Here is a 19543-nt window from a genome sequence, read left to right on the forward strand (position 1 = left end):
TGGGGAATGTATCACCGCCATATTAAATACCCAGTGCCTTGCATCATATCTCATTGTCTTAAATTTGTAAATGTGTAGTATACTAGGACCCCATCAATCATATTCCGCATTTTTACTTCCATCTTATCATCAAAAGCAAAATATCTACTTGATCAGTATGTTCTGTCTGCATACTTAGTACTCATCTTTTGTCACGTGTGACAAACCAAGAAAATATTTATTTCATTTTGTATGAATGCTTAGTGAGTCGTAAATCTCATGATTACAAAACCCTCTCAGAAGAAATAGGACGTCTGAGATTTTAGCCATATCAATTGAAATATACACCCATGAGCATCAGAATTATAATCCACTTATGTAAAAAGTAACTAGATAAAATGATATGGGCCCAGAACTGCTTATAAATAACTATCGCCTTGCAATCGATACAACTTTGAGGAGCGACACGAGATTCGTACGACCATTAAGACGTCGATCTTCGTCTCCTGCGTTGTAACACAATGGGGACTTCCATTTGATTTTACCTCGCTAAGAATGACGTCACCATAGAGGTATTAAAATTGGAATACAAAACTACTGCTACCATGTTTGTAAACCACCATCACTACTATTGAACATGCAAACTGAACAATCCAAGTCGGAGTGATGTGAGATGATGTATTCCTGTTATTCGACAATGAGTGTTGTTGGCGACAAAAAAGTTTTTAAGAATTGTCAAAAGCATTGGACAATGCGGTTTTGGTGTTAAAAGTAATAATTACTGCATAAAGATTCAAGATTTTATATATTTGCAAGACAATAATACTCAGTATGTGTAACATACCGCCGAAATTTTATGAACTTTGTCGTCTTTGTTTATCGTGTGATGGTGTGAAATCGTCTATTTTCGATGACGAAGGAACTCAACGTAACTTTCCACTTAAAATAATGACGTGTCTTTCTATATTGGTATGTTTACTAGAATACAATTTTGTGATTAATTTGTATACTGTGTAGTATCATGTTCCTGTTCTATGCGAATTCTGTAGCGAATTTTGAAAGGTTGATGAGACACTGCTTCTGGATCAACTGATAAGCCAATGATGCATTTAAATACTTCGTTAGAAGTAGCCGTCGCTTGTTTTGTATAGAGATTTTGAATAATAATTTTTATATTGGAAGTGGTGAATATATCAGAGGAGGTGCAAATCATTAAGTTATCCACATTGTTTGTCAAAATTTCTATAGTATCAGATACAACATTTCTATGCCCATTGTGCCTCGGGTTTAATTTCGTATTAAATACTTGAACGTATTTGGAATTGTGCTCCACAGGTCTCAGAGAGGGATCTTCTGCCACCATCAATATGTCATCGTTGTGTATACAAATTGGACGTATTGTATGACTTCAGGGAAGTGTCAAGAAAATCAGATGTAATTTTAAAGCAATACTTAAGCTACCCAGGTCATTTAGCCAATACAACACAGGTTGGTTATCTGCATTCTGTATTGTAAGATAACAGGTAATATATTTCTAGCATGTAAAAATCAAACATTGAGAATAGGCTAAATGAAACACCATATCATACAAGCCAACTTAAACCCAGTATGTTGAAGTAGATATAATTTTTCCATATCTTGACTTAAAATTTCAGTGGCCCAGCCAGTTATGAAGAATTATTTACTATAATTGCTCCTTTATCTGGATTACATTATTTAATGAACTACAATTCATTTACACCGACAGTAAAAGTGGTCAGTAGAGGATTCTGATTGAGACCTAAACTATATGTGTTTTGGTTCCTTCGTGTAAACAACCATTATTTGTATCAGACATGATTTTATAAGAAATTCACATATTTAAAAATCATGGTATGCTTCTTTTAGTGCTATTAATTGAAGTGTACATTGTTGCCTGTCATTATTAATTAGGAAATCATGCATAATAAAAACATACTTGTACACTGTGTATTGTCATAAATAAAACAATCAAAATGTTGTTTTTAGATTAATAGAAATTTTTCATGAACTGCCTTTCATACCCAGAAAATATATAATAAAGTGTATGGAACATTAATTAATGGGGAGTTTTTTTACCTGCACTGTATATAATAATTTCAAATGGAAGGAAAGAGTTGCAATTTTTAAAGATAGTAACATACTGGAGTGAATTTGTTATAAAGGCATGATATTAACAAAGAATTAAAAATGCAGTGGTTAAAACATACATTAAAGCTATTAAATGAAAATGTCGTCATAGGTTCTGTTCATAAAGTTCTCTGCTAAAATATTCTGGTTACTGCTGGTGTTGTTGCAGTGTTCTGTAATTTAACCTTAGACATTGAATCCTAGTTTCAAGACCCTTGTTATAATTTTCCAATGATAGGATAAATGGATTCTTCTTCTTAAAGTGCCTATCCGTTCCGGATGTTGGCGATTAGCATAGCAATTTGAGCCATAAGTTCATTTGTCTCTGCCATGCTTGATTGTAATAGGGAATTATAATGGAGTGGTTTCTCGTTGCCTTCTCCATCGCAGTATCACTACCGGTACAATCAATATGTGATTGTCGCCTGTGAATATACGGTGACAGGCCTTTAGGGAAGTCATTCTTCAATAGTCTTAGGTCAAGAGGAATCCAGAGTTCGCGTAGGCAGGGGCACTCACTTCCCTGAAGTAGGACTATCTCCGAAGAGAGTTCCTACCCGCTACTGGAGATACAAGTTAAAAATACGAGTTGTGCTTTATATTTCAAATTACCCATAATTTAACAAAAACTAGAACTTCATGTATTTCTTTATATATATTAAATAAATAAACCTTCTTTTTGAGGACTTTGTGAAAGTTGTTCTTTGTTTTCCGTAAACAGTGCTATGTGAGTTGTACTTACTTGTGCTTTGACAGGTGTCAGTGAAGAAAGAGACTGAAAATTTGGTGGACTGTAGCATTAAAAAGGCTGATCAAAATGGTGTTCAGGATGAAACGACATCTGCGTCTCCATGCAGTGAAAGGAGCATTGACAAGGAAGCACAGGAGATGGTTGCTGCGTTAGAACTACGAATCAAGGAGGAGCCTCTAGACGAAGAAGAGGTACAGGAGGAGGAGGGGGAGGAAGACAGAGCAGAAGGAGGAGAGGGCATATGTGATGGTGGTTTGCATATGAATGGTGGGTCCTACAGAGTTATATCAGGTAAGCATAACTTTCTGTCAGATACATACAGCATTCTGTCATGACAGGCTGGTATCATATGTAAAAACTATCGCTTTACACACACTTTTCAGTTATATATATTAACTGGTGATTTCAGGAATATTGAATGATAATAATTATTTAAGAAGAGCAAAATTATTCTTGTGCTGCCATTTATGATATTTTAGTACCGTAAACAAAATAGTAATTTTGTTCCAAAAATTTCTTATATGATTAATTTATATTTTGCCTTTTTTATTGTGTTTTACATATTAAAGAATTTCTCACTTGCAAATTCTTTGTGTATGAAAGAATGTATTGTCTAGAAGATGAGATTAAAATTAATTTTGCAGTTTTATAATATTGATATCAATCCAGTTTCACGGCAGTGAATTCATCAGGGATGTTGAGTAATATATTAGTAATGTGAGCCTCAATGCAGGTGAGAAACTTACAGGAAAAATAATTTTAGGGCTTCCTTATTATACTTATAGAAGTGCTTCCTGCTAATGAAGACTGATTGTTCACTTTCTTCGAAAATGTCTTTAAGAAGGTTTCATTGTAGTCATGAGAAGATGGAAATATTGTTCTGGAATCCTACTCACTCTATAGATGTTTGATTCTTCGTTACCCTAATTAATCATCCTGTTTACTAACACCACTTTCAGGGTTCCTGTTTAGTCTGGCAATTTATTCAAGAGTAAAAATATAAGGGAGTGGAGATGTGGCATTTTGCAATATATATTGTGGTGGAATATGATTTGTAATATTGGGCCTTTATCGTATGAAAATTGGAGATACTTCTGTGATACATGACCAGCTGGATTATATGTAAGCCTTGGCACACAGACAATAAATATTTACTGCCAATTTTTTATGCTGGAATGTTTATAAATTTTTTATATATGTATGTTATTGTGCTGTAACGAGATCTTAGATTTATTGTTACCAAGACTAGCTTTCTCGATTTCTCCATAGGAAAACACGTGACAGATATGAGGAAGTATATTTTTATTTCTTCATTTCGTATTATGTCTTGTGTATCTAATGTCCATAAATTACACTGAAAAAAATTGGGCACAAAACTATTGAATCACACTTATTAAGTATGTTACTGTTTTGTGGTCCAGGTAAGGGGATGAAATTGGAAGATGAGTCATCAGAACACATTGAAAGGGAGAATGTGCTTCTGGATCAAGGACTGGACATGTCAGTTGAACGGAAGTTGAAGATAGAGGAGGTATGTGATGATGATGATGATGATGATGAGGTGGAGGAGGAGGAGGAACAGAATGGTGTAAGCCATGGAAGCCCACATGACTCAGACAACGAAGGGAGCAACTGTGGATCAGTGACACGCAGTCCAGATGATGAGGCATCAAGGGAGCGGAGAGCAGATGCTCGGTCAGTATTCAGCACAATTAAGACGATAGAATGACTGGTTGTTCCAGGGTGGTACCTCAAAATAGGGCCTTCCTTCTGAGCCATTTGCCTTTCAGTACCGATGCGTTATAAAGAAACATGTTTGTAATTAACAAGGTAGTAATTGACTCTGTGGCATTAAGCAGCTTGTCCTGGGAAGTGATTATAGTATATGCTTAACTGAAACCCCATCTTCTGTATAAACGTATCCATAATTACCACTTTGAAGCTGAAGTATATCTAAATAATATTTAAAAATTAATTTCTTATGTCAAAGAAAATATAACATTTCTCCATTACAGAGATCAGTTGGTTAATTCTGTGTGAGATTCTTTGGTTCTCACACAGGTGAAGATGTAAATGTTGGTGTTCTTGACTGTAATGCTATGTGGACTTCTGTTAGATACCAACCATTTTTGGATAATGCTGTTCTTTATAATGTAAACCTTGAACTACTTCCAGGTCAAGCTCAGATGAGGGTCATGATATTGGAAACAGACCTGTCGGAGAAGCCAGCAATCTTCTGCGAACTCTCATATCATGTCGGAAGTTAGGGATTACACCAACAGAAGCAGCAGCAAACAACCACATTGTTCCTATTGGTACTTCGCTCCAGCATTCATTAAAGTCGCGCAGTAAACTGTATTCTGCTATTCAGATATCATCACTTGCCTCCGAAACAAATGCGGAATCCCACTCAGCAGCTGTTCTAGGAAATCGAACTAATCTTCCTTCAACTGAAGAAATGCCATCAGCGTTTACAATAACAATGAAGTCAATGGAGAGAAGTGCAAGAGCAAACATGGCTCTTGTAGCCGTGAGTAAACAGGATGGTAACAGGAGGAAGCAAAGCTGTCCATCAAAATCAGATGCTTCGGTGATAAGAAGAAGCCCTGTTTCTCCGTATGTGCGTGGGGAAACTTTTCTACCAGATTTCACTGGTAACAATCCTTGGTGTAACATCTCTACTGTTAAACCAGGCAGGGTGAGTCATTTTATTTTGACCTGAGAAGGGCTGTGTAATGAGAATGTTAGAAGTTCGTCTGAACAAATTCTATCAGTGACATGCAGTTCAGCAGCTGTAAGAATCTACCAGTATGAATTGTACATTATTTTAAATGGAGTTTAATTTTCTCTTTAAGATCCCTAGGGAGAGTGTGAGATGACTTCCCACTCTTCCTTCAAATTTACACATAAGTGTCAGTTCAAATTATGAAGGCCCATGACAATCACTAGAGGCTTACAATAAATATAGCCTTGAGTTTTTGTATACATTATCCTTCTACAGTGTGAGTAAATATAATTTTGATTTTTAGATTTGCTGTTGCCTTGAGCAACTGTCCAGAACAGGCCCAGGGACCAATCCTTGATAGGAGATGATGATGACATTTACTGTTTAATTCGTGTTCTGATTTGTACAGTTGGCAGCTCGACGCATGGATCTAGCATGCAGTAACTGTGGTACCATGACGACCACAATCTGGAGACGCAACCCAGAGGGTGAGATGGTCTGCAATGCGTGTGGGCTCTACTACAAACTTCACGGTGTTAACCGACCGGTCACAATGCGACGTGACACCATACATACTAGACGTAGACGGCCCAAAGGAGAGAAGGGTAGCGGACGGCATAGGAATAGTATGTTTATTTACGCAATACAGTGAAACCTCTATCCATCGTTCCCGGAACTATCGTTTTCCCGGATGCATCGTCCGTTTTGTTCGGTCCCGAATACATCCCATATAAAATAATGTTACATTTTCCCGCTTCTATCGTTCCTCGAACTATCGTTTTATCGCATCGATCGTTCAAAAATCTTAGTCCCGGCCCACAATTTTCCCGCAATGATCGTTTCTGAGAAATTAAAATGCTGGGTTTTGAGATAAATTAATACCGAAAGACGCACAATGTTTTTGGAATACGCAGTAGCGGTAACCTGTTATGTCGCCCAACCAGCACATTCTTTTGGAATGAGGGTCAGCGGTGCAGGGGTGATATTGGAGTGAATGGCGGTGCTCATTGTCAGAAATTTTACGATTTTAATTAGGGTGCACTCATATTTCGTTCCAGCGATGCCAGATGGCATGTGCAGTGTGAATTTCTTCACAAATGCTTTTATTACAAGTACAAAGGAAAGGCTGGCGGCACTTTTCATTCTTCTGGTTCATTTCGTTTCCAGCGGTTCAGGGTCTTCTACAGCTACGTTTCGTTGAGTTCGGCAGTAATAGTATTTCCATTCTTCCTGTTATTGTCCGCAAAGGGGGTTGGAGTGGTGAGGAAGAGGGAGACGACGAATGCGAGCCCGAAGCTTTGCCGAGTTTTGCCGAAGCACACGCTGCATTGGCGAAAGTGAAGTCGTTCTTTTATGCGCTTAATATTAGTGAACGTGACGAGGAAAACACTTTGAACGTGGAAAGTGCTCTGTTTGGTCTAAAACGTAAAGTTTCGACAAACCAGTTGTCCATTAAAGACTTTTTTGGTAAAAAGAAGTAACTTTGAAAGAGAAACATTGTTTTTTTTAAATTTTTAATGCTTTCCCGCATCTATCGTTTTCCCGCATTCATCGTTTTTATTTCCCACCCCCGCCGAAAACGATGCATCGAGGTTTCACTGTATATGTTTTATGTCAGGATGTGTTTTTCACATAATTTGACATAACAACAGGCAGGATGTTGTGTAAAATATCTTGAAAAGGCATATAGGTTAAAATATTCATGTTTGATGAAGTTCAGCGATTCCCAAATAATGTTCTGTGGAAATCTGGCGTTCTGTGATCACTTTTATGTAGTGGTAGATTTAAACATGAATATCAATTCAAAAAATGATTTCCCAATGAATTACAAATTTCAAAGGGATATCTGTTCTGAAACAAATTTTGTAAGCCGGAGTTCTGATAAAGAAAGTTGTTGCACAGATTTGCTCAGTGTTTAAGAGCCGTCGGTCTTGTAAGGTTTGCAGTGTTCGTGTTTTATTACCGTGATCCCACTGTTGTCTGAATGTGAACTTAGGCACATGTTGTTTGGTTGTTTTGTGAACAGAATAATTTTTTTAATAATTAAAAAACAATCTTTGGAGCAGAGCCTTTTTTGAAAAACTAATGGTCATTCAGCTAGTCAATAAATTTTAAATATGGTACCATCATCTGTTTCTTTGTTGTGTGTGATGATTGATTTTATTTCTGTGTGTAACTGTTGTAGAATCAGGTAACAGTGGCAGCAGTAATGAAGATCCAGTGGATATGTTGGCAGCCTTGCGGAGACAGATTCAACCACACTTAATGCTGGCGCTGCAAGCAGCACCTGAGAGTAGTAAAAGCATCTCGGGTAACCACAGTCACCTTCCTCCTGCAGTCAGCGTACCTTCAGCGTACGCCATGGTGCAGGTGAAAACAGAGCCGATGGAGTCTGCGGGAGAAGAAGAGGATGAAGATGAAAACATGGCTGACTTGCCTCTGAATCTTGTTTCTACAACACTTTCAGAACCATCATCTCAGTGACGATGGAAGGTAAGAAATGTTGCATGTGGATGACTGCAGAAAATACATGAGATTTTTAATACATTGTTGCCAGTAATAACAATGCTCGAAACAAAGTCTGATGACAATTGAACCTTGTAATTGTTTTTATTTGTAAGTGCCTACTGTAAGGTGTGCAAGTACAGTGTTTCTGAGCTTTAGTTTTTGATCATAGCTCTCCATATTTTTATCTGATGACGGAAACAGTTCCAGTTTCCAAAACTTGAGATTATTTGGTTTCCAAAATATGAGTTATGTTTATGTGTTTTTGGTTAGGGAACGTTGTTGATTTATTATGTTTCTGTCCCAAATTTGGAAAAGATATGGGAAGGTGAACAGCATTATTAATGAACATGTGTTTTCAAAATGGAAGGGAATTAATCAGAGCGCTTTATTCAACCCAAAAGGTCACATTAAGTAACTTTGTTTACATATTTAATTGCTATCCACTTTTTCCAGCATTTTAATTTCTTTTAATTTACATTGCTTGAACATTTTGGTTTTTAACAAACAGCCTTGTCGATTCGTGATAAAAATGGACTGAACCAGTATTATTACAATTTATATAGACATGTGAGAGGTGCATATTTTTTAGATAAAATCTGAAAAGCAATACCTCAATCTCAATTTGAACATTTCAGCCTTAAACTTAGAGAAATTTCATTTGCTTTACATAGTAGCACCCAAACTACCTGATTTATCAGAATCACAGTGACTGCCAGCACTAGAATGAATCAGCTTGTAAGAAAACTCTGTCTCCTGCTCCCCCTGTAAATGATGTTGGGACTTCATTCCTCCAGCCACCAGCTCATCTTCAGTATTGACATTGCCATCTTAAATTCAGCAGAAAATGTGTACTGTGTCTGTCCCTTTTCTTGGTGCCTTCTCAGTTTTAAGTGTTCTGTGTGCCGCAAACTGCATCATGCTTTCAGAAACATTACACTTATGGTTTTAAAACTTTATCTCATGGTATAATTAACATATATTTTACATTTGTGAGATTTTAGATTATCATTGCAGCAAGCATGAAGATGACTGCCTTCTAGATTCAACATCCTAGAAGGTGGTAATCTTTATTTCAAATATATTTTAGTATAAAGTTAACTCTTTGTATATGTCAGTATTTTTACATCTGCCTCAGGTTTGAACAAACTGTACTTGCACGTCTCTGGCATTAGATGGGAGCTGAGATCTTCTTATGGTAAGGACAGATGTCACTACCTTCTGTTTTGTGTCATGCGTGGGTGTTGAGTATTTTCCATGTCCTCTGCTGGTATGACAATTTCAGCTGTGGGCTCTTTGTATTATCTTCTCAGCCCAAAACAGTACCGTGCATCATCACAGTCTTTATTCATTCAGATGCTGGAAGAGTTACATGCATTTTTAAAATCTGAGACAGAATGAAACAAGAATTCTTGACTGTCATGGTTGTATCTACATGATCCTTATTTTTAAGTCACATTTGAACAAATTTGTAAAAGAATGAATTTCAACAGTTTGATAGTAACAACTTTTGACTTCAGTTCTCTGTAGCTTTTTAAATTCTTTGATCTGTTAACTATGTTTATTAATATGATTGAATTATGAAGATATCAGATTGTCCTGTTTTCACAGTTTTTACATAAAACTTCAAAATTTCTGTTTTGTTGCCAATAACTCATTCTCCAGAACAGTTTCATTCTGATTTTTTTACGTGTTAATATTTTGTTACTTATTACCTACCTTCTTCAAATTGGAGATGAAAACCAGAATTACTTTGAAAGTACTCATACAAATTTTATCTTGCTAGCACTTTACATTTACATAGGATCTTGCTCTGAAGGTAACCTGATTTTTGTATTATTGGATATGTTAAAGCCATACATATTCAGTATTAAAATGTTTCAAGGCATTGAATCACAACATCAAAGTAATTTGATCAGAGGCACTTTTCATAGTTTGTATTTGCTTTCCTTTATCAGTGAATATTGCAGAGCCAGCTGACCAATTATTATGCTTAAAATATACTGAAGAAAGTACATTTTATGCAGGTGTCAGGTGGTAATTTTTTATGTAGTGGTACAGATTGAAGTTGTAGTGAGATTTGTCCTGTAATATTTGAAATGACCAATTGATGGCAGCTAGCCATGACATTTATTACAGTTTAAGTAATGACTGCTCTCTTCTGCCCTGTTATTCAGGCTGAGAAATTATCAGTATTTATCAAAATTAAATTATTCTTAAATATAGCAAGACTCGTTTAAAAGGGTGCCTTTTTATACTTTCTTTACTGCCTACAAAGGAATTAAATTAAACATTATTCATACTGTGAACTTTTGTTGAGAACAAATGCTATTTTCCGATGACAATATAAATGTCTGTTCCTCCATTCTTAAACACATGTATTTTGTTCATACTGATTGAGGAAAAAATTGTCCCCAGACACATATTCCAGCTTCTTTTAAAAGTGAATCAATACAAATTTATTTATATGATGAAAATTGCTTTTGTTAAATATACAAAGATAATTTACTTGCCACCTATTAATAATGTGACAAGGTTGATTTTACTCAAAGCACTGCATTTAATTAACATATAAAATATATGCTGTTACAGTAAAACCTTGGTAATCCACACATCACATAATCAGTTCTAGCTTAGTAATGCATGGTTGTGTTTGAAGTGTGAATCATGGCATGTAATAGAAGCAGAGTGAAGTGATATATTTTGACTTTGAATATTTTGGGTAAGTATAATTCTTGACAGGATAAATGCCAGTGTTTCAGTCATGAAAATCACTGAAGAGTTTGGAAGTCAAAAAAGATTCTCGCACTCAAAATCTGACGGAGGAAGAAATAGCCATGGATGTTTCTGCTGCGTTTGTGATTCTGATGATGGAACTGCAGAATAATCGAGCAAACTTTTAGAGGTCAGGGACAAATGAAATGTAATTATCAGTTTTGTTCACTAGATCTCTTATTTTGCAGTGCAACTTTGAACTCTTGTCATCAGTGGCAAAGACCTAGCAGCTTTTTAAGCCTGTTTCCTTCATAATGTGTGTGTGCTAAAGTAAGCATTTCATACGTAACTCCCAGATAATCATGTCTCACACTTTCTACTTTGCCAGTGTGACAGTTTTAATAATACATTACATTTATTAGCATCTTTAGATGATCATACTGCCAATCTATATTATCATGTAATCCAGACAACTTTTATCCTCTTGTAGTATGGATTAGCCAGGTTTTACTGTATCTCTAAACCCTGAGGAAAGACTTATAAATACTTTATTTGTTAATGAAAATAATGTCCATCAATATTAAACTCTGACTTGTTAGTTCCTCTTAAACTTTTAAGAGATGTTTACTGATAGTAAAAGTAATATGTGTTTGGGAATTATGTAAGTCCTCATGTGTCGGTGTATTACAGAACTTTGCAAAAGAGATGAGTCCCTCTCTTGTTTTGGTTTGACAACAACAACAACATGACAGTTTTATATCATACTACATTAGTTTATTATTACTGCTTCTCGTAAGTTATTTCTTTTAGCAGGTTGACTGGTTTATCATAAGCTAAGTTATTTGTTGGGGTGAAACTCCATTGAGCAACTGCTTTTAGCAGAGACTTATGAAATGATGACAGTGATGTGGAGAAAAATCTATTTAAATTGCGTATTCATAATTTTTACTTTTTATATAAAATGGTAATTTTGTAGACTTTTCTTAAAAATATTTATTGCAATTTTACTGTTGCACATGCTATTAAGAATAATGATAATAATAATAATAATAATTCTTATTATTTACAAGTATTATCCAAATGTCTGCAGGGGACACTCTCTCTGTGTTATTGTTAAAACGGTTTTTTTTAATAATTTTGTGATCTGTTTGTAACATAATTGTGCGACTTTTTAAAATAGTTTGTTAGTTTGTAGTGCATTTTATCATATGTCACAACAGTATACTTCACTGTAACTTGATGCTAAGTTACAGTGTACAAATATAGTCACCAGTAATTATAGCATCAAATCTGAAACCTTATCATACTGCTTTTATGCACACCTTGATTGCTGAACTGTCGGCAGTTTTTATAAGTATTAGTAATTCCCCTGGAGTAGTTTGTTACAAAAAGATAATGTAGTTTTAGTTTTTTAATAAAGTATCTGGATGTTTTGAAATAATCAAAATCTACAGTGGATGAGAATTTTTCAAATACTCATGCTTGGTAAGACTGAAAAATGCCCTGTCATAAATTTGTCAAATTAAAACAATGCTTGCCATTTACTTTTTCTGCCACGTAAAATGTGGAAAGATTTGCCAAGTTCGAGTGAAACAATTCCTGTGTCAGATGTGCAATTAGTACTATCATTTGATAATTTTTTTGAATGGGTGCATAGATTCCTTTTTTTATTGGATTTTTTAATCTTTGAACTGAAGGAAACACATGTAATATAGGAACTTCGCTGCCAGCAGCAATTACATAGCAGTATCCTAGGTTTGAGACTTTGATTTGGTGTGTTGGTGACTGCATATATAAATATGTGCATAATTTATTTACTTTATAATCTAAAATTTTATTTTGTGTGGATCCCCCCCCCCCCACTTGGTATTCTTTTAAATGATGGCAGCTCTTGGTATATTGTTAAATACTATAAAATGACAACTTAATATATAACAAATCATTAAATGGAACATCCATTTTTCTTTCATCAAGAGGGTGGCTGCCAAAAATAGAGAAGTACTTGAAATTGGTTAATGACTTTTTTCAGCTGTGACACAGTGGCTGCAAAGTGTGTTTGTGATTTGAGTGAGATTATTTATGTTTTTCTACAAGCATTTTTTATATAATCTCTAAAAAACAAATATATGACACAAGTATTAACTTAGGTGTACAATTGTCATAGTGCATTTCAACTGACAAGTATTTTAATACTTCAAAATCAATCTCTTTTTGACAAGAATTTCACTTGGCTTATTATGTAAATACAGAAATAATGCGTAATGAAACTCATTTTTTTGTATAGAACATGGAATGTGAGTGAAACAAAGAAGTTACTGAATACTCATTTATATCTGTAAAGAAAGCCATCACTAGTGTTTTATGATGGTTTTGAGCCATCCTGTTGTAGATACATAAATACTCTAGATTAACTTGGTCCTCATGGCATTCAGAACAGTTTCAACACTTCATTGTGAGCCAACATAATTCATGCTTTTCTTTACAGCTTTGCCAGTGCTCAATTATGGATGCTTTTGTTTTTTCTAACACACACATCATGACATATTTCTTTAAATGTAGTAAGTAGAGTAGCTGTGTGGTACGTAAGATACATTACCTGCAGGTCTCAACTGGGTTTGGCAATGCTGACAGTGGTGATCCATTGCTCCTTTGCTGTCAGCTTTCAGAAAGGTATTCTCTTAACACCAGAAATAGTGTACTACCATTCTACAGGTTCTGATCAAGAGGAATTTTGTGCGCAGTTATAAAGGCTTCATTTTAGGTGACATAGCGATCACTTAATTTTCATGTCTAGTAGATTGCAGTGACAGTAGGTAAGATTCTCTTTGCTATTATCCACTTCATGTTGTGGAGCAACTTTTTAAATTGCACGTTTCATGATTTCTGATTTTATCACTTTGGGTTATGATAAATCCTGCCTAGAACATGCCTGCTTTTCCTTTTGTATTTACCTTTATAATGCGGAGTTCCTTATTCTTAATAGTTTGGTGAGTGCTATCATTTAGGAAAATTAACCCCTCCTAAGCAATATGTTTTTGTTCAGCCAGGTTAAAGAAATTAATGCAGAAATGTTCAAGAATGTATAAAGGTCTCTAGTAGCTTTGTTTCATGTCACTGACAGGTGTTAATGGTAATTGTGATTTGATAGGAGGAGGTATTTGGTATTTGGCTGATTAAGTTCCCAAGTTTGTATAAAACACAAAGTAATTCTCAGAGTGTTGAAGAATACATAGCCAGTATGGCCAGCCTGTTGAGATCTCTTTGATTTACCCAAATGTAGTGTATTATGTTGGCCAATGTTGATTCCTGACAATGGGGTGTGTGAAATGTCTGCCAGTTTTGTAATACTCAATAAACAAGGTGCACTGAAATTAGTTGTCTATTCTCAGCATCCGGGCACTTTGCCCTTTGCTTATTTTTTTCAGTTTTATTTTAAATATACTTTTGTATTGTATTTAATATTCTTTCATGTTATTTTTTGTAAGATGCCACTAATGGAAATAGGATGATGACATTTTTACTGTTTTAGTATTGAAGTGCCCAGTGTTTGAGGTTTCAGTGTACGCCTTGTGCTCTTCAGAATATGAGGATAAATAATGCAGCTCTCTCTAGATACTGGTGATACATGACCAGACTCTCTGCCTGTGTAAAGTGCCTTTTTGGTTTTGATGTCCTGTGTGATATACAATATTAAAATAGGTTTTAGTTACGTGTGTTACAGGATCAGTTAATAGTTTTAGAATTTGTAAGTATTACAACCTATGCAGGTTAGATAGTATGACTGTCATATATCCGCTCAATGTAATGTACAGAGTGGTATTATTTAAACTATTCTGTACAATTATGTTTCATGCAGTTAATGTTTTCCCTGTTAGTGAAGAAGAAATTGGCAGTTGGCTGGATTTAGATATCAAAGCAATATTTCATTTATTTCATGTATAAATATATTATTTCTTACTTCAAAAATCAATATTAATTTAATGCATTTATTTTTTATCCTATGGAATTTCTCAAAACAAAAACTGTCAGTTTTGTGAGACACTGCATTTTTTGCAGAACATTTAATTTCATAAAGCATGGGATTCCATTCTGTGGTCTTGTATTGTTCCTTCCATATTGGTAAGTTTTTGAGAAGAAAATCCTAGTAGCAACATAGTCTGAGTTGTGTTGGATTGTGGTCCAACAGAGAGGGTACACAGGTATGTGAGTGTATACATAAATGTTTGAAGGCTTTAGCTCCTGATGGAGTATGTAATTCTCATCAAAAACCAGTCATAATTGAGCTGAAGATGTGGAAGTCCCATGATATTGTCCGCCAAGTGTACAGAATCTTAATATAGGTTTGTGAGATAAATTTGGTATTTTAACATGCAAAATAAATTGCAAACAGGCAGTATGAATTACTTTATAACAACAATAATTCAGTTTTTGTCAGAAATATATAATTTTTTCACCAATGCATATTCTAACACGTCATCTCCTGCATAGCACAACACAGTGTGGTTTGATTTCACATGAAAGTTGTATATTGAAACTCTTGACCACTTTGTATTATAGTAATATGTTACAATTCTGCTACAACTTGTCATTTTTTTTATAAAAGTTTCATTTATGAATTAAAAACTTTGTGTAATGTAAATCTGAAATAATATTTTATTGAGAAATATTCATGTTGGTTGTGAATGGAGCATACATGTTAAAACATTTTTGAAACAGGCCTATCATTTTGTTAATGTAATATTTTACAGTGTGGTCATGTATCTAAATAGTTGGTAAAGCAGCTGAGGGTTTTACAACTCTTTGTTTTTATACGAGTTTTGAATTTTTTGTTTTTATTTTATTTGTACATTTGATCAGTATTGATTACTATAACAGTTTTCAGCTGAATTGGCGGCTGAAGCGTGTACCAATCACATGTACTGTGCCTTGGTAGGAAGTAGTGGTGGTAGGTGGAGGGGCTAGATAGTGAGGAAACAACATAGATTGGTGCCACATGTAGCATCGTGGAACATTGGATTCCAGTGAATGGTTACAACACTACGCAAAGAACATGTAAGAATTGACAACAATGCAGTGCGGCTGCCGATGCTTCTACCACGGGGTTTTTGAACAGACTGAGGTCTAGCTGCTTACCAACAGATCTTTGCGCTGATTGGTCACTCACAAAGAGTAGAACTTGACTCGGCCGCCAATTCCGCTGAAAAATACCATAGTATGGTAGGACATCTGGTAAGTGTTGCATGGCAACAAGTTATGGCATAGGGTGTAGAGAAGTTATCACAGTGAAGTCTCGAATACTGTACTTTGCCCAAATTCAGCAAATGAAAATAAAAACTATATTGAACAGTTTAAAGAAGCACTTGGCAGAGCAGAGACCCACAAGACATGTAACAAGAGAGTTTTGGTCTACTGATGGGTCCTTATTCTGACATGTATGTCTTCTAATGAACATTCTTCCTTCTATTGGAGAAAGTTAAAACATTTTTTGTGAGCATGTCCAAAATTTTGACTTGGCAAGTGTAGTAGAATTAGATTGACATTTTATTTGGCTGCCCACTGTCCACCAGATTGTATTAGTGTATGATTCTTTACGCATATGGTAATATTTTCAATCTTAAATTGTCCCTCTTTGTGCTGAGTTTTGTCACAGTCTGCAAGAATTACCATGGTGTTTCCTCACATTTGATTAATACAAGGGCTTTGTGCCCAAAATGGGAAACATGAAGTGTTAAAAATGAAAATATTTTGCAAACCTTCTGTAAACGTGTTTATAAATTGTACGCAATATAAAAACTATCCATCAGCATTTGTCGCTCAGGTCATAACAGATATAGCAGAATGTGCCCCAGTTCACAAATAATACCATTTTCTGTGTCGTCATATCTGACTATAGATTTCATAAATTCCTTTCCGCCCATTCATGGATTATTTAGCTTAGCAGCACAAACTTAATTTTGATGTTTTTTAAGATGAAAAATTAAGTTTGACCATTCATACTTCTAAACAGCTCTGAAATAATTGAAGTGTTCCCATGTAATGTTATGCTGGGTACATGAAATCTTTGTCATTCATTGTCATTACATTGTTTTGTAATGAATGTGAATAAATTTGAATGCAGAAGCATATTTCTTGGTGTGGGATACCCATTAAAGAATGTTTCATGTAAAGAAGGTAGTTTCTTAGCCACAGAGCTGATTAAATTTTGCGGGGAATACCACCGTAACACTCTTTTTCTCTTTCTAAATCACACATTCTCATAGATAATTTTGTTGATAGCATTTGTTGCCTAAAATGTTGAGAAGCATAAGTTATTTTCTTTTACTTTTGGTGGTGTGTAGTACAGAAGTTATTTCACTTGAGCTAAGAAGATTCTTTAAACAGGTTTTGCCAATCGTTAACTATCACAGTGAAAGACATGCATCAGACTTGAAGTTGAAACTTCAGTATATGTAGTCTGTACTGACAGTGTGTGTGGACAGTGAAGCTAAATGTAGGCTTTGGAGATCTGAACTGAGAATACCATTTCAGTAATCTTAAAACCTTTCATACCATTTCAGATTCACTTCTGAGTGTGAATAGACTGCAGGTATAAAATTTTAAGAACTCATAAGATCTGTAAACTGTATCATGATATTTGAGTGTGAAATTGTATGTGTGTGTAGATGATTATTAAACTTGAGCATAGCTCATGAGGCATGCAGTACACTAGTTTATTATCACTAAACAATTTAGATGGATTCAAGATTCAGATTAGATTCCTCAGGAAGATGATTTACTGCTGAGTGAACCTGTTCAGTCTCTGTGCAGCTACTCTGTTGATCAATTGAGGATAGGAATATTAATCACTTAACAGACAAATGTTCACAGAAGATTTGGAATGATGAGTATTATTTACAAAAGCAGATGAAGAAAGTTGTTAACAGGAATAGTGAACAGGCTGATTTTATGAGCTGTGGTGCTGGAATTGCTCTGATTCTCTCTTATCTTTTTGTTATAGCGTGTTGCATAGTGGCATGCCTCATGAGTGAAACTTTACTATGTGGAAAAAAAATGCACATGAATAAATTTAACGGATTAAATTGATGATGTTCTGGGTTTTGATGCCATGTAGACTATTTTGAAGAAACATACTGTTTCCATAAGAACCTTAAATCTCATAATGGATGAACTTCATATTTTGAAGTCAGTAGAAGTGTGGATCACATCAGTCTGACCGCAGTACGCATGCACAATACTATTCCCCTTACACTCACAAGAGGTTTTGTAATGGTTCTCATGCTTTTAGTTACAGAGAGCCCAATGTAACTCAGCAGTGGGTGTTATTTAAATTGTGCAAATACATGAGTTGAAGATAGAAATCATTGTCAGAAACAGAACAGCACTAAACAAGAAACAAAATACTCCCATTTTGTAACTGCGATAGATATGTGGAAGACATTTTGTGACATTTTACCTTTGTGGGAGATGTTTGTGTTGATGCGCATTAAGATTGCACCTACTTTAAGAGGTTAAACATAGAGTTGTCAATCAGTATGAATTTCCATTTGGATCACACACTTACAACAGATATTGGTTAATGAATATTATGTGCTTTGAGCAGTGTTACTTTTTTGTTCATTTACCCCAAAACCATAATTTTTACATTCCATCAGGTTGGCTATGGATTGTGTGTTATATTTTACATTTCTGTACCCATGTGCACTTTCAAAAGAATATATTCAACTCAGCTTACTACCAAAAGTATTTACTGATAAAACCGAATACAGACAGCCAATTTACACCTGTACAGCTTGCATAATACCAACAGTAAAGAAAAGCTGATAACAGTAGAGGCATTTTTCATCTTTACATTTCACTTTATAGTGAATTGATGGTGTGGGTATTTTTATATTAAAAATTGATTCACCAATGTCATGTAATATTGTATTGTATTATATTATTAATACTGATTGACAACCCTAGTTAAGCAGTGTAGAAACACTGAAACTAGATAAAAAATTAAACACCATTTATATTCTCCTTGAAAACATTAATTGGATAGTTGAAGGTGAGGGTTTTTGTTCAAAGGACCCTCAAGTTTTGATAGCAAGTTGTACAAGTGCCCTCTTTGTTTGTGCAGTGTGGTCTAGTACCTGTGTAAAAAGTATCATAGTTTCTACATCTTTGTTGTTATTTGAAGTGGTGGGTACAAATCCCCAATATACAGAACTTATAAAAACATTGGTAATGTCTCCAGGTGGCTTTTCTACAACTAATATTCAGTTTACAATAATTAAATATAATGTCCTTGTAGAGAACCTTTTTTAATAAACAAATATCCTTTGAATTGTGAAGAAATGTAAAATATTGTCACACTTTACAATTCAATTGAAAATGAGATTGATATTTGACATGACTTTGTTCTTATTCAACCCTATAATTTTTTCCTGTCATTTATTTAAAGTCTAAGTGTCTGCTCCAAAATGAGGTGATGCACAAGTGACTGTGACTTCAATTAAAACTTTGTCACATTGGACAAGTATATTGAATCCAAGCCTGTTGACAAACATGCCTTACCTCTGGTAAATCTTGCAAGACAGAAGTGTACTAGAGACCAGTGGTGGTCCGTGGATAAGAGCTGCACCCTTGCCCGGTACCACGTGTTTTAGACTGGTTTCTGTATCACAAACTTTAGTGGTTATTGTTAATGAGTGTTCAATAATTCTGTGCACTGACTAATT

General features: G+C 35.0%; 1 protein-coding gene across 3 annotated transcripts; it reads left to right on the top strand.

Moving 5' to 3' along the window:
* The first annotated feature begins 598 nt into the window (after positions 1–598).
* LOC110841375 (GATA zinc finger-domain containing protein GATAd) lies at positions 599–19213 on the top strand. 3 transcript variants are annotated; one of them, XM_022086869.2, is made up of 8 exons: positions 599–948; positions 1315–1467; positions 2884–3169; positions 4300–4573; positions 5054–5576; positions 6013–6229; positions 7789–8096; positions 9247–19213. In XM_022086869.2, the coding sequence occupies exons 1-7, from the start codon at positions 811–813 to the stop codon at positions 8085–8087; spliced, it is 1890 nt and encodes a 629-aa protein (XP_021942561.1). In that variant the 5' UTR covers positions 599–810; the 3' UTR covers positions 8088–8096; positions 9247–19213. The 3 variants fall into 3 exon arrangements, with proteins under 3 accessions (XP_021942561.1, XP_087215712.1, XP_021942560.1); XM_087359586.1 differs by having other exon boundaries at positions 2956–3169; positions 7789–19213; XM_022086868.2 differs by having other exon boundaries at positions 600–948; positions 7789–19213.
* The last annotated feature ends 330 nt before the right edge of the window (positions 19214–19543 follow it).

The sequence above is a fragment of the Zootermopsis nevadensis genome, unplaced genomic scaffold (assembly GCF_977971745.1).
Source record: "Zootermopsis nevadensis isolate Lab colony 2312 unplaced genomic scaffold, Znev_1.0 Znev_ptg000032l, whole genome shotgun sequence".
Lineage (NCBI taxonomy): Eukaryota > Metazoa > Arthropoda > Insecta > Blattodea > Termopsidae > Zootermopsis > Zootermopsis nevadensis.

Coding starts and splice junctions, on each gene's coding strand:
- LOC110841375 (XM_022086869.2), top strand. CDS start 811: ATGTGTAACATACCGCCGAAATTTTATGAACTTTGTCGTCTTTGTTTA. Junction 1,468..2,883: donor ATTTAGCCAATACAACACAG/GTTGGTTATCTG, acceptor GTGCTTTGACAG/GTGTCAGTGAAGAAAGAGAC. Junction 5,577..6,012: donor CTACTGTTAAACCAGGCAGG/GTGAGTCATTTT, acceptor TGATTTGTACAG/TTGGCAGCTCGACGCATGGA.